Genomic DNA, 16,590 nt, shown 5'->3' with positions numbered 1-16,590 from the left:
TAAATCACGTGGGTGCTTTCACACGTGGCTCTGCCTCTGATCGTGTACACCTTCCGGGTTACAGGACTGGAGTAGGTGGTGGTGGGAGGGTGCATGGGACAGGTTTTGCAACGGGGGCAGTTACAAGGATAGGAGCCAGAGGGTAGGGAAGGTGGTTTGGGGATTTCATAGGGATGAACTAACAGGTTACGAAGGTTAGGTGGACGGCGGAAAGACACTCTTGGCGGAGTGGGGAGGATTTCATGAAGGATGGATCTCATTTCAGGGCAGGATTTGAGGAAGTCGTATCCCTGCTGGAGAGCCACATTCAGAGTCTGGTCCAGTCCCGGAAAGTATCCTGTCACAAGTGGGGCACTTTTGTGGTTCTTCTGTGGGGGATTCTGGGTTTGAGGGGACGAGGAAGTGGCTCTGGTTATTTGCTTCTGTACCAGGTCGGGAGGGTAGTTGCGGGATGCGAAAGCTGTTTTCAGGTTGTTGGTGTAATGATTCAGGGATTCCGGACTGGAGCAGATTCGTTTGCCACGAAGACCTAGGCTGTAGGGAAGGGACCGTTTGATGTGGAATGGGTGGCAGCTGTCATAATGGAGGTACTGTTGCTTGTTGGTGGGTTTGATGTGGACGGACGTGTGAAGTTGGCCATTGGACAGGTGGAGGTCAACGTCAAGGAAAGTGGCATGGGATTTGGAGTAGGACCAGGTGAAACTGATGGAACCAAAGGAGTTGAGGTTGGAGAGGAAGTTCTGGAGTTCTTCTTCACTGTGAGTCCAGATCATGAAGATGTCATCAATAAATCTGTACCAAACTTTGGGTTGCCAGACTTGGGTAACCAAGAAGGCTTCCTCTAAGCGACCCATGAATAGGTTGGCGTACGAGGGGGCCATCCTGGTGCCCATGGCTGTTCCCTTTAATTGTTGGTATGTCTGGCCCTCAAAAGTGAAGAAGTTGTGGGTCAGGATGAAGCTGGCTAAGGTGATGAGGAAAGAGGTTTTAGGTAGGGTGGCAGGTGATCGGCGTGAAAGGAAATGCTCCATCGCAGCGAGGCCCTGGACGTGCGGAATATTTGTGTATAAGGACGTGGCATCAATGGTTACAAGGATGGTTTCCGGGGGTAACAGATAGGGTAAGGATTCCAGGCGTTCAAGGAAGTGGTTGGTGTCCTTGATGAAGGATGGGAGACTGCATGTAATGGGTTGAAGGTGTAGATCTACGTAGGCAGAGATGCGTTCTGTGGGGGCTTGGTAACCAGCTACAATGGGGCGGCCGGGATGATTGGGTTTGTGGATTTTAGGAAGAAGGTAGAAGGTAGGGGTGCGGGGTGTCGGTGGGGTCAGGAGGTTGATGGAGTCAGGTGAAAGGTTTTGCAGGGGGCCTAAGGTTCTGAGGATTCCTTGAAGCTCCGCCTGGACATCGGGAATGGGGTTACCTTGGCAAACTTTGTATGTGGTGTTGTCTGAAAGCTGACGCAGTCCCTCAGCCACATACTCCCGACGATCAAGTACCACGGTCGTGGAACCCTTGTCCGCCGGAAGAATGACGATGGATCGGTCAGCCTTCAGATCACGGATAGCCTGGGCTTCAGCAGTGGTGATGTTGGGTGTAGGATTAAGGTTTTTTAAGAAGGATTGAGATGCAAGGCTGGAAGTCAGAAATTCCTGGAAGGTTTGGAGAGGGTGATTTTGAGGAAGAGGAGGTGGGTCCCGCTGTGACGGAGGACGGAACTGTTCCAGGCAGGGTTCAATTTGGATGGTGTCTTGAGGAGTCGGATCATTAGGAGTAGGATTAGGATCATTTTTCTTCGTGGCAAAGTGATACTTCCAGCAGAGAGTACGGGTGTAGGACAGTAAATCTTTGACGAGGGCTGTTTGGTTGAATCTGGGAGTGGGGCTGAAGGTGAGGCCTTTGGATAGGACAGAGGTTTCGGATTGGGAGAGAGGTTTGGAGGAAAGGTTAACTACTGAATTAGGGTGTTGTGGTTCCAGATTGTGTTGATCGGAATTTTGAGGTTTTGGAGGGAGTGGAGCTGGAAGTGGGAGATTGAGTATATGGGAGAGACTGGGTTTGTGTGCAATGAGAGGAGGTTGAGGTTTGCTGGAAAGGTTGTGAAGGGTGAGTGAGTTGCCTTTCCGGAGGTGGGAAACCAGGAGATTGGATAGTTTTTTGAGGTGGAGGGTGGCATGCTGTTCTAATTTACGGTTGGCCTGTAGGAGGATGCTCTGAACAGCCGGTGTGGATGTGGGGGAGGAAAGATTAAGGACTTTTATTAAGGATAGGAGTTGACGGGTGTGTTCATTGGCTGAGTTGATGTGTAGGTAAAGGATTAGGTGGGTGAGGGCAATGGATTGTTCAGTTTGGAACTGGTATAGGGACTGATGGAAGGAAGGGTTGCAGCCAGAGATGGGAACTTTGAGTGTGAGGCCTTTGGGGGTAATGCCAAATGTCAGACAAGCCTGAGAAAATAAAATATGCGAGCGTAATCTGGCTAGGGCGAAGGCATGTTTGCGGAGGGAATGTAAATAAAACTTAATGGGGTCATTGTGGGGGTGTTGTGAGGGTGACATGGTGTTAGAAGGTGGAAAGTGTAACCTGAGGTGAAATGAAAATGAAAATAAAAATATATGGGGAGAGATAAAGGTGAACCGGAAAGAAACTGGAGATCTGGAATGAAAAAAGGCGAAAAGGTGTTGGTTACAGCTGGGCTATGTTGGACTTGGGTTGGTAGACAACGATGTGCATAAAGGTTAGGTGGTTGTGTTGCCGCCAAAACACGTTAAAGGACGGAGAAATTCGGGAAAATTTCGAAAAAACTGCGTGTAGTATATTAAAAGGAGTGGTATTGTGGTGGCAGATTATGAAAATGAGGCTAACAATTGTCTGACGAAGAAATAATGGCGTTAAAACCTGTGGGAAGCGGCTGAAAATGATCGGTGACGTGGGGAAAACGGAAATGGAAATAAAGCGAAAGTTATTAGAACTGGCCGAAATGGTTGTTTAAAAGGTGAAAGGAGCTGTTTGTGAACTAGAAACGGTGGATATTATAGCGGCGGTAGTGCTGAAAGCGGCAAAAAAATTTTTTGGTTATGGTTTGGAAGTGGGTTACGTATTGTTGAGTATATATATAGGCGGGATAAAATAGTATAGCAGATTACGGTAAAAAGGAGAAGGTGAATACAAAGTGAAACTACTGGCAAAAACAGAAAGAGGAAAATAAGACGACAGAAAAGATTTCGAAATGGAACAGTGACAATAACAAACGTAATTGTTGGATTCAAATTAATGATATCAATATAATGGAAGGAAACATTCCACGTGGGAAAAATTATATATAAAAACAAAGATGAGGTGACTTACCGAACAAAAGCGCTGGCAGGTCGATAGACACACAAACAAACACAAACACACACACACAAAATTCAAGCTTTCGCAACAAACTGTTGCCTCATCAGGAAAGAGGGAAGGAGAGGGAAAGACAAAAGGAAGTGGGTTTTAAGGGAGAGGGTAAGGAGTCATTCCAATCCCAGGAGCGGAAAGACTTACCTTAGGGGGAAAAAGGACAGGTATACACTCACACACACGCACATATCCATCCACACATACAGACACAAGCAGACATATTTAAAGACAAAGAGTTTGGGCAGAGATGGAATGAAATGAGCAAGACATATGTCTGCTTGTGTCTGTATATGTGTGGATGGACATGCGCGTGTGTGAGAGTGTACACCCGTCCCCCTTCCCCCCAAGGCAAGTCCCTCCGCTCCCGGGACCGGAACGACTCCCCACCCTCTCCCCCAAAACCCACCTCCCCCCGTCCCCCCCTCCCCCCCGACGAGGCAACAGCTTGTTGCGAAAGCCCGAATCCCGCGTGTGTGCGTTTGCGTTTGTCCGTGCGTCCATCGACCTGCCAGCGCCCCCGTTCGGTAAGTCACCTCATCTTTGCCTTCATACACAATTCCTCCCACGTGGAATGCCTCCCTCCATTATATATATATATATATATATATATATATATATATATATATATATATATATATATATATATATATATATATATATATATATATATATATATATATATATATATATATATATATATAATGGAAGGAAACATTCCACGTGGGAAAAATTATACATAAAAACAAAGATGAGGTGACTTACCGAACAAAAGCGCTGGCAGGTCGACAGACACACAAACAAACACAAACACACACACACAAAATTCAAGCTTTCGCAACAAACTGCCGCCCCATCAGGAAAGAGGGAAGGAGAGGGGAAGACAAAAGGAAGTGGGTTTTAAGGGAGAGGGCAAGGAGCCACCCCAATCCCGGGAGCGGAAAGACTCACCTTAGGGGGAAAAAAGGACAGGTATACACTCGCACACACACACATATCCATCCACACACACAGACACAAGCAGACATATTTAAAGACAAAGAGTTTGGGCAGAGATGTCAGTCGAGGCAGAAGTGTAGAGGCAAAGAAGTTGTTGAAAGACAGGTGAGGTATGAGTGGCGGCAACTTGAAATTAGCGGAGATTGAGGCCTGGCGGATGACGAGAAGAGAGGATATACTGAAGGGCAAGTTCCCATCTCCGGAGTTCGGATAGGTTGGTGTTGGTGGGAAGTATCCAGATAACCCGGACGGTGTAACACTGTGCCAAGATGTGCTGGCTGTGCACCAAGGCATGTTTAGCCACAGGGTGATCCTCATTACCAACAAACACTGTCTGCCTGTGTCCATTCATGCGAATGGACAGTTTGTTGCTGGTCATTCCCACATAGAATGCATCACAGTGTAGGCAGGTCAGTTGGTAAATCACGTGGGTGCTTTCACACGTGGCTCTGCCTCTGATCGTGTACACCTTCCGGGTTACAGGACTGGAGTAGGTGGTGGTGGGAGGGTGCATGGGACAGGTTTTGCAACGGGGGCGGTTACAAGGATAGGAGCCAGAGGGTAGGGAAGGTGGTTTGGGGATTTCATAGGGATGAACTAACAGGTTACGAAGGTTAGGTGGACGGCGGAAAGACACTCTTGGCGGAGTGGGGAGGATTTCATGAAGGATGGATCTCATTTCAGGGCAGGATTTGAGGAAGTCGTATCCCTGCTGGAGAGCCACATTCAGAGTCTGGTCCAGTCCCGGAAAGTATCCTGTCACAAGTGGGGCACTTTTGTGGTTCTTCTGTGGGGGATTCTGGGTTTGAGGGGACGAGGAAGTGGCTCTGGTTATTTGCTTCTGTACCAGGTCGGGAGGGTAGTTGCGGGATGCGAAAGCTGTTTTCAGGTTGTTGGGGGAGAGGGTGGGGAGTCGTTCCGGTCCCGGGAGCGGAGGGACTTGCCTTGGGGGGAAGGGGGACGGGTGTACACTCTCACACACGCGCATGTCCATCCACACATATACAGACACAAGCAGACATATGTCTTGCTCATTTCATTCCATCTCTGCCCAAACTCTTTGTCTTTAAATATGTCTGCTTGTGTCTGTATGTGTGGATGGATATGTGCGTGTGTGTGAGTGTATACCCGTCCTTTTTCCCCCTAAGGTAAGTCTTTCCGCTCCTGGGATTGGAATGACTCCTTACCCTCTCCCTTAAAACCCACTTCCTTTTGTCTTTCCCTCTCCTTCCCTCTTTCCTGATGAGGCAACAAAATGTTGTAAAGTGCAAGTATGTAAAATAAACGTTTTGAATAAAAATCTGGCCTAATTTTTAGCTACGGTTATTAACCTATTGATTCTGCTAATCAACATTTTACTGTAAAACACTTGTTACAGTTGCTTTTGCCTTACTGCTAAGCATATACCAGTAGTAACAGTTACCGTCCAATAGACGGACATTTTCAGTAATCCAGGACTGGGATAGTCCGAAATGTGACAGACTTTTACTGTATTAAGTATGTTAAGGAAGCTGAAATTTTAATTATCGTGGAATACAGGACTCCATTACAAGGGAAAGGAACAAAAGGAATAATATGTTAACACTAACATTTTGAAACTGTATTTTTACCATAAAAAATCACTCTAGACGCACATACTAATAGTACACTTTAACTTGGGCCCCACTATGATAGAAGGAAGTCCACAGACTTTGTGCCACTTTTGAATGTTTATGCTCATTGCCAACCTTATCTACATAACAGTATTGTATGCCTTGGCAATAAGCAGCCAGCATGAATATATTGTCGATTCACTCGTGTTGGTGTGGAATTCATTATTTAGTAGCAATAAGATCCCATATATGATTACTTACGCATAAAGTAACGCTCACTTTTGTGTCATTTCTGTGATGCACTTTTCTTTTATAAACGGTAAGCTGGCTGCTGTGGGAGAATGCGGCGGCAGCGGCAGGGCTTTTCCAAGCAGCCAATCACAAGATTCTGTTCACAGCATGCTCGCCAAAGTGGCCGAGTTAGGCGTATACAGAGTACCAGACACACAAAAATTTATTAATTATGAAATGCTGACTGGCTTAAGAATTCAGGAAAGAAAGTTAGAAAGATGGGAACTGGCAAACTTTAAATCCGAAATTAGGCAATGACTGACGGAGGCAAAAGAAATACAATAGAAGTTAAAAGGGTAGCTTTGAGAGATGAAATAGGGCAAGCAGCAGAGGTATCAATCAGCGAAAGTACACAGGCTTGGTAGAAATCTTTGAGTAACACATGAGATATTAAAAATAACTGCTGTGACTAGGTGCAGAGGGTTCACACTTGGTAAAATATACATAATATATTAGGATTTCGTGTGACAGGTTGTACAGCACAATCACCATGAACCTGCAGAAGGATATCTCTCTCTCTCTCTTTTTTTTTTTAACCAAATGTTAGCAACTTAACTGAATGGGCACAGAAATCTAAATTATTTTCTGGTCCATAAACTCTGGTGCCAATTAAGGTACGTGGTATTAAAAATAGGGAAAATTTGGTGCCCATTTGGCTTTTGTGGCAACTTTAGAGGCTAATATTATGGTAAACACATTTGTAGAAAAGTTGGTAAATTATTAGTTTTCTACAAATCAGACAGACAATATGCTGACAAATTATCATGTGTCCAGCTTCTTTTATTCTCTACCTATTCATTATTAAAATCAGAAAAATTGATCCAAACATAATTTTTCAAGCCTGAAGAGCAATCATGCCATGGACACTGCTTTTCTAACCTTTGTTTTATTTTTATATTCTACGTAAAAAGACAGTAACAGGATGCTGTCGTGTTCTACCTTTATTATGTCAGGAATAGTGCCTTGTTGAACTTTTGATTTTTTTCCAAGCATTTACAGTTTTGAAGAAACTGGACCACGTGCAAATAACTAGTGCCTAGTCTAAGTTACAGCCTGAGACGAAACTCGGCAGAAGTTCATAAAGTCCCAATACTTGAGTAATAAGAAGATTCCCAAAAGCCACCGGTACTGTTGCCAGCTTTAAAATGCACAGCGTTAACAGCTGCATGCAAAACAGAAATCACTTACATAGCTGCAACCATAATGAGATATCCCCAAAGACATTTACAAAACTACATTACATGATTGGCTGAGGTAGGCACATGAAGCTGCTACACACTGGCCACTGTAATGATAGACGATTCTTACAATGACTTTACTGAAGATACAGTCTGCACAGTTTTCAACAAATTTGAGCTGGGACAGCTACACTGCTTGACATCGAAGAATCTTTGCATTTTCAAGCCATTTTGTTAGCTTGTCCACAGGATCTTCAAAACAATACCTCTTCTCACCCACTAAAGCTTTTTCTTTATTTGAAATGAAAATAAAAAGTCAAAAGTAATAATATTTAGAAATATAACATCTAAGTATATGCATATTTGGTGAGATAGTTTTAGATGAAAGCTCTTCATACCAAAAATAGGGTCGACAGAAGTGTCCGATCCCACGCGTCGGCTTTGACCCGTGACGTAAGGGTGTTGTGTGTGACGTCATGACAGCGCGGAGTTTGGTTTGTGAGTGTGGCGTGTTTGTAGATGTTGTCGTGTTGTGCTCTTTGGTGGTATGTTCAGGGTTTTCATTTGTGTGGTGTTATGGAGTCAGTTTGCTTTTGCTCATTATCCTGAATTGTTTGAGTGTCGGCTGTGTTTGTAGTGGAATTCGTTTCAGTGAGTTAATGATTTTGTGTGAAGGTTAATTTAGTGTTGTTCGCTGTACGTCGTGTGGTAATTTTAGTAAAATTAATCGGTTGTTGTTTTTGTTCAGGAATGGATATGACGGATAAAATTAACAGTGCGCAGGTCAAGGGAAGTGTTCGATCACAATGTGTGGCTGTGTATGTTGGTATTGGTATCGAGAGATGTTTTTGAGCTATATAGGCCAAGGGCAGTGTTTGATCCTAATTTATGGGATCGGGAGCTGCTGTTGAGCTATATAGGTCAAGGGAAGTGTCAGATTCCAGATGATATTGTGTTTAGTGGTATTTGGGGAGTTTTGTGATGTCTGTTTTTTTGTCGTTTTGTGTAGTTTTGTTTGGGGGTGGGTGCCTAAATTTGTTTATATTTAGTTTGCCCCCACCCAAAAAACACCCATTTCCCACACTTGTCCCGTTAGTGTCATTAGGCTTTTTGTGGAAAGTGTGTGTGTTTGTTTTTCGATGTATTTTCGTCTTCATAATGTGTACGTAACAACTTTATATGCACCATATTGGAATCGTGCTTTATGGTCATTTGTGCCATATTTGTGACGTCATGGGTCAAAGGAGACAGGTGGGATCAGACACTTCCGTATTTCCCAAAAATATTTCAAAGCTACCCAGAAGTAACAGACCAGAGCAACGCTAAGTGCAATAATAACATACAAGTATTTGCAGGTAAATCAGATCCCAGGCAGATTCACTTGATAAACTTTAAAGAAATGTATGCCTAATTCATTCACAAAAGAAGTGGGTTACAAAATACTTAAGACCAGTTCTTGAGATCTGCTCATGAGTTTGGGACCCTTACCTAGTTGGATTAACAGAATACGGAGAGAAAATCTAATGATAGTTGGCAACATGCATCATAGAGATATTTTTATTTAAAGTCTGTGCTGTATATTCCAAGTTGAGTTGGGCAACATATTACTTCCTCCCACATAATCTTATCGAATGATCATGAAGAAGAGAATCAGAAAAACTAGAGCTCATACAGAAGTTTATCGACAACTGTTGTTCTCACACACCATTCGTGTATAGAACTGGGACGATGGGCAGAAAAATACTGATACTGGAAGAACCCTCCACTGCCGATAATACGGTGGCTTGCAAAATATAGATGTTGAATACACAGAACAGCAGCAGCCTGGTAGAATTGATAACAAGTAAATTCTCTATGAAATAACTATAGGCACTTCATATAGGCCTAGATTGGGAAATTTAGTCAATTTATTTTTCCTCAATTTTACCTCATGCAGGACAAAAATAGTGTTTGGCAGAGAATTGAAATTTCAACATTTTGTGTGAGCACAAAACATTACACAGCTAATAAAAATGCCCTGGTCGCATTGCTATTGGTTTCAATTTTGTCTTTATCTTGCCTCTACCATACTGTTGTTATGCTGGAATAACATTTAGCAGTTTACTCTCATTCCTTAGCTAACATCTGCGCGAAATTACAACTTAACTGAAAATGGTCAGTTTGGGGATCATTATCCACTTGACATAGGTTGACCAATTTTATTTCATGATGAAATTATTAGCATAGGCCTATCTCAAAAGGCAGTACACGTACTACATTAACAAATAAAGTGGTTTAATTTACAAATTTACCTCCACACTTAGCTTCGCCTACAGGTAAAATACCCTATTGACAATTTTAACTGCAATGAAAATTTGTAAATATATTCTAAGTCACAGAATATGGGCAATTCTGAAACTACTACTGAACAATTCATGCCACAATAGATGAATGGAAATCTCTTTCGGCTACACGAAGTATGTAATCAGCCGAATCAGAAATTTAATATGTAACGACTATACCAATGGCAAAGAGAAAATTGAATAGCTACATTTTCAGATAATCAGCAGGTAGAAACGAAAATGAAAATAGACTAGCAAATCGAGTGAAAACAGTTCGATGACTTTTTAATGCAAGTTTAAACATATATGAACTTAAAAAACTAACTGGTTTAAATGTCATTAATTAACCAACAGATGACAGCACACATTTTCGTGAGACATCAAAATAATTACTTCAAGTAAGAATGAGTATGCCAGACATTTCATTCTCTCGTTCGAATCGCTGATCATCCCAGGAATGTGTGGAAATGCGTTGTGTGTTTGCAGTAAACAAAACGTTACACCCTTTTATGTAAAATAAACACAGAATACAACCTCTCCCCCCAATCACATTCGTACAACTTCGTGGCTAAAAACTTATTTTTGGTTGTCCTCCAATTCGCTTATCAAAATCAAGTCTAAATTAACTGATGCATGATTGTTTACAGGGAAACAATGAAATACAAACATACATACAGACAAGTTATAAATTTCACGTATAGGCAAACGACATCTCAGCTTTATGGACACACAGTTTCTATAGTGGGTAGAGGAAGCACAAACTACGTATAATAAAAGGCACTCTTCTAACTCTGTGTGAAACTAATTCGCACAGTGTAACAAAAGGAAATCAACGTTGAACAGTCCGAGAACAATCACAACGTTGAGTAAATTTTTTTTTTAAACAGCATGTATAATTAGCAAACAATGTTACTGTAAAATATCGTGGCAACAATAAGAAAAACTGAAAACCTTTTTCCTTATATCCAAGAACGACTCCGGAATCTCCGACGTGACCTATATACAATTTGCTTTTCTTGACGAAGCATATTGTGGCAGTTGTACCCGCTGTGCTAGTATGACCAGAAGGTGTCTTTCGCCAATTACCTGAAAACATTGTGAACATAAACTTCAGGCGGAAACCAGAGCGACAAAATGCAGGGAAGTAGAAAGAAAGATGTCGCACAACGCTGGAAGTGTTTAAGTCTTACCTACATCACGCCACATTGCTTCGTGAGTATCGAGGAATCCTTTCCTTATGGCTCTCTTAATACGAGAATCTTCATCAGACCAGAAATCTTCTTGTGCGATAATGTAATTCAGTAAATGAATTCGTGCAAACGTCGATGCTTCCTCACCACCATGGCCATCGAAAATACCAAAGTAAGCGTACTCTACGGAACCATCTCCGAGAGGATGATAAGCGACTGTGAATGTGTCTTCCATATAGCGACGGCCTCCTTGACTACAACTGGCCGTAACGCGCAAAGAAACACCCATACCAGTAGCCATGTTTCAACAACTTACACTGAAAACACACGCTATTTAATCACATACCAAACACACTCTCACGCATACACAGAAACACGTTGCATGACGGGAAGACTACGATAATGATACGATTGGCAAATCCAAGTTTACGTAGCAGGAACGCCACGTTTTGTTGCCAACATAACGCCAACACTATTTATTTCAGTAGTACAGCTGTAAATCTAGCCATGGTTTTCAGTTATGTATTCAGTAAGATTCAGTATCAAAATTGATTAATGTTGTTCAATTAGCATCACTGTGAATCGGCATTTACTCTCAAATACTCCAAGTAACGTTTTGTGAGTTTGTTGCGGTCACTCCGTAGGTTGTCAGCATTTATGTCGGGGAATGTAGCTCGGTTTCAAATCGACGTATTTTGACGTGAGAGAGAACGTTGTCAAGCAAGTAAGTTTGGAATCTATATTTATATCTCTATACTACTTAACTTAGGCTTTCACTTACTGTTCTGTACTATACCAAAACCTAAATAACTGTTTGAAAGTTACAACGTCATTTGTCTGTTTTTAACGGAGTTATTATACGCATATCTGCGTTACTATTTTGCTATGATGAGCTTCTGGAATGTCAAGACTATGAATTTTGGATATTTATCTTTGTCGTTGAAGCCACTGTTATGCCCATAGTGAAGAATATTATATATATGTTACTGTTAAGTAGAAATTATTCGAGTTTCGCTCACTGTAAAAGTGGTGGAAGTTATTTTGTCTTGTACTCTGCACAGAGCACATCTTGTTATTAAAATTGAGATTTATGTAGTGAATCGTAGAATACCTTCTCGCTTGTAACCTAATGGGACTTATCTCTATCACAGCTGCTGCAAAATGAAACTGTTCCAACACCATCGTCAACAGTATCAATTAAAGCAACGTCACCTATGTACTATTCTACTGTACATACATATGATATACTCCTTCCGTCTACTAACTGCCCTGCTGTTTATTTTCCGATGCGTTAATCGTGTAATCGTTCGTTGTGTGCCCTGATTCTTGAGTTTCGTGTGGTCAAAAACATTTTAAAAAAGGAACGGTGGGAAGGGGGTGAGATGTAGTGTACTTAGTCGTACTGTATTATTTGTATCTGTTAATGAGGACCAGTTAACAATCGTTTCACTTAGATATCTTGAGGTTGGTGGGAATATTGCTGGAGTATATTACATTAAAATATTTTCACAGAATTGGTGAGAGTCAGAACAGGTACCAGGGCTGGATGTGTGATTGGCTCCATCTCCAAATGTAGCTATCGAATATTATTGTGATTTTAAAGAAAGGCTGACACAATTTAAATATAATTCGGAGAATAAGGAGATACACAAAAAATACCCATTCGGATGAAATATAGAATAAATGTAATTTCTTATTAAACACTAAACGTATACTCTCAAGTGCAAGTTGTACGATGCCCTATATGTTAAATGAAATATTGTCCGCGGAATTCCAGCGAACTATAACGGTTATTTATGGGCCAATAGGTTAAATTAGTGTGCGGTGGTATACACGCTTCAATCAAACCACTATTTGGTTGCATGTCGGAGGCAGTGTTATCTTGCATTACCGAGCCTAAAACATTCGAGGAAATTATACACACTGTGAGATGCCATTGCATTGTATTTAGAAAGCAAATGAGCCAGAAGAAATCGCGCGAGTAGGAAGTTTATAAATCGGTCTATCATCTACATCTTCATCTATACTCTGCAAACCACCGTGAGGTGCAAGGCAGAGGGTACGTCCCATTGTACCAGTTGTTAGTTTTTTCCCGTTTCACTCACGTATGGAGCGCGGGAAGAATGATTGAATGCCTCTGAGCGTACAGTAATTATTCTAATCTCATCCTCATGATCTCTACGTGAGCGATACGTAGAGTCACCATTTAAAGCTGGTTCATAAAATTTTGTGAACAGTTTTTCTCGGGATAGTTTACCTCTATCTTCAAGAGTCTTCCAGTTGAGTTTCTTCAGTACCTCTGTGACACTCTCCCACAGATTAATCAAACCTGTGACCATTTGTGCTGCCCTTTTCTGCATACGTTTAGTATCCCTCTTTAGTCCTATTTGGTATGGGTCTCACACACTTGAGCAATATTCTAGAACCGGTCACACGAGTGATTTTTAAGCAATCTTCTTTGCAGACCGATTACACTTCCCCAGTATTCCACCAATAAACCGGACTCTACTGCCTGCTTCACCCACGACTGAACCTATGTGATCATTACATTTCGTACCCCTACAAAGTGTACAATGAGTTGGCCGATTCCAGGAGTGACTCATTGATATTATAGTCATTGGATACCATGTTTTTCGTTTTGTGAAGTCCACAATTTTATATTTGTGACTATTTAAAGCAAGTTGCCAATCATTGCAACAACGTTGAAATCTTATCAAGATCTGACTGTATATTTATGCAGCTTCTGTCAGATAGTACTTCAGTATAAATAACTGTATCATCAACAAAAGCCTGAGCTTAGTATTAACATTGTCCGCAAGGTCATTAACATATAACATGAACAGCAGGGGTCCGAACACACTTCCGTGGGGTGCACCCGAAGTTACTACTACATCTGACGATGACTCTTCATCTAAGATAACATATTGCTTCCTCCCTACCAAAAAATCTTCCGTCCAGTCATAAATTTTACTTGATTCGCATATGATCGTACTTTTGACAATAAGCGTTAAGTGTGGTCAGGGTCGGACTGGGACGGAAGGGCCCGATGGCTCCCCACAGGCCTTGGATAAGGGTAGATGGGATACTATCGAATAATAACAAAAATATACAAATTATTGATTTCCAGTGATATATATTACTAGGTAAATATAGATCAGGTTACGTATAATAAACAAATCAGAAGCTGGCCAATCAACGTTTATTTTGTTTCTTTTTTTAAGAGGAGAAGTTTCAACTAAGCTGTTAGTAACTCGATCGTAAAAGCTGCTGTTTTCGTCATTCTTGATTATATCCCATCATGTGTTTAAGATAATCAACGAATCCAACAGTTCTTGCTCTAGAAAAGACTGAAATCTCGTCTTAATGCCCTTCAGCGCCGAATATCATCTCCCACAAGTAGTTATGTAGGCCGAGCAAATGTCCAGTGGGCGAGACGTTTATAAATGGGCATTTGCCTGGAAATTTGCCCTAAACAGTTTAAATGCCCAAAATCTGGGCATTTATAGAAAAATTACTTCTTAAAGTTGTTACTGCCAGGATGTATCATTTACCAATTAAAATAAGAAGTGGGATGATACTCCCGATATTAAAGGTTAGTAAATGTTTACACTTAAACCTACGTATTTATAGTGTTACCTGTTCTACTCTTTACTCTCGGTCTCTCTCTGTCACACACACACACACACACACACACACACACCGTGTTGAACAGCTGTGTAGTGGTAAGCCAGTTTAAGAAAACATTGTCCTTTGTGTAGGAAAATTTTCGCTACCAGTCACAATATTGTGACTGGTAGCGGAAATTTTTCCACACCCTATAAAGGACAGTCACGAGTTCAATAGCATCCACTATGGATAAAATTCACTTAATTGTCCTTTGTAATGTAACACACGTTACAGTCCGTGTCAAATCTCTGAATATTATTGAATTGAAGAGTGATGATAGCTAGTTAATATGAACTCTACTTTATTTCAAAAATTACTTGTAAACTTGAGTGTTGTTTTACTTTTTTATTATGCACTACTTCAGAAATTGATCTAATTAAAAATGTAAGAAGTTATGTTTATAGTCCAATTTATTTCTCGTAATGACGCTCCCCTAACTCTCAAGCAGCTTTTTCAACTTGGTTATACAACCACTACAGAGGCAGTGTTGCAAAACACCTTTTCCAGTACAAAATATCAACTTAAATTCTTTTTATAAGCACCGCTTTTCAGTTAATCTTTAAAATGCATAAATGCCTGGGCATGCATTTTACAGCACTTGCGTGAACGAAATTGTGAGTATTACACAATAAGCAACATAGAAGTTGGAGTTACGTACTGATGTGCTTGTTATATTGTGACAAAAGCTTACATACACCTTGTATGCAACTTTGGCAGGCGTCTGATCCGCTTCGGGAAAAACAAATGGTGTCCTTGCACTTTGGTCTAAGACATTTTCGGGGGACTGATGACCTTCGCTGTTTAGTCCCCCTTAAACATCCCAACAACCACCACCACCTAAGACATTTTCGTTACGTTCGTCGTTTTGTTCCTCACTCTGAGAATTTGAGACATCGCCGCCTTGTTGCCTAGGTGGAACGTGTTCATAACAAAGAATTTTCGACAGTTCATTAAAACTTTTTGCAAAAAGATTCTTTTGACAGCAATTCTCTATCGACAGACGTAATGCGTCATTAAGAATCCCACTTCTGATATTTCATGAAGTTCAGCAGATCCAAACAGGTGGCATCTTTCATTAATTGTACGTTTCACTAAAACTGCGTTGATAATGGCTTTGTAGACAGGAAAGGAAAAGAATATGATCTCTTAGGGTCCGCAGACAGTAATGCCACTTCGTCCTGGCAGAACTCGTCGTGTTTTTTCTGTTTTTAGAGAGTCGGAGTAATAGCAGCGTGGTCAATATGTCGATCTCAGTATTTATGACTTGCATTAATTCTTGAACTTGAGTGCAATCAAAGTTGCAGCTCTGAAGACGTCGTCAAAATTATGTAATCGTTTTCTCAAATTTATCTACAAGCTTTTGATAAGCCCCCGAGCCTTAAGGTAGGCTAATGTAGGAGTTTGGAGACATTGGGTACCGAGATTGATAGGTCAAATATTTTCCTGAATGCGAAGGCTGTCAGTCTAGTTTCTAATTTAAAACAGGACTCCATGAATGCTTCGCTTGAAACGAAACCTTTGGCTCGAACTCCATGCTCGAAGCTATGGCACTCAAAGCTTGAGCGTAAGAGTGCGTGAAAATTAATTTTGGTGCTTCTTCCTTCAGTGTCGCTTGAAGAACAATAAACCTGCCTGCCATATTTTCTGCGGATCAAAGGATACACTAATAAGATCTTGCAAATTTCAGCCTATTTGGGCTAATTCATGAGTTACAAGAGCTCGATAAGCTACTCCTGTTGATTTACAAACAGGAACCATGCTGATCGCCCGTACTTGTGGGATTCCATTCGTAACATGCACTCCGTCTTCAGGCCACAAGTAGCCCATCGGGACCATCCAACCGCCGTGTCATCCTCAGCTGAGGATGCGGATAGGAGGGGCGTGTGGTTTTCTTTGACCGGAGTCGCTACTATTCGGTCGAGTAGCTCCTCAATTGGCATCACGAGGCTGAGTGCACCCCGAAAAA

At 41.5% G+C, this 16,590-nt stretch overlaps 1 protein-coding gene across 1 annotated transcript in view; it reads right to left on the bottom strand.

Annotated features, from left to right (window-relative positions):
- LOC124544867 overlaps positions 1-11,334 on the bottom strand; it is a 105,716-nt gene extending 94,382 nt beyond the window's left edge. The window contains exons 1-2 of the mRNA XM_047123579.1: positions 10,959-11,334; positions 10,720-10,854 (exon numbers count right to left, since the gene is read on the bottom strand). Coding sequence (XP_046979535.1) covers positions 10,720-10,854; positions 10,959-11,259 — 436 coding nt within the window. The 5' untranslated portion in view covers positions 11,260-11,334. The remainder of the gene's footprint in view (positions 1-10,719; positions 10,855-10,958) is intronic.
- Positions 11,335-16,590: the final 5,256 nt, after the last annotated feature.

The sequence above is a fragment of the Schistocerca americana genome, chromosome 8 (assembly GCF_021461395.2).
Source record: "Schistocerca americana isolate TAMUIC-IGC-003095 chromosome 8, iqSchAmer2.1, whole genome shotgun sequence".
In the NCBI taxonomy this organism is placed as follows: Eukaryota; Metazoa; Arthropoda; class Insecta; order Orthoptera; family Acrididae; genus Schistocerca; species Schistocerca americana.
The sequence above is the reverse complement of the archived record's forward strand: the minus strand, read 5'-3'. Positions and strand labels throughout refer to the sequence as shown.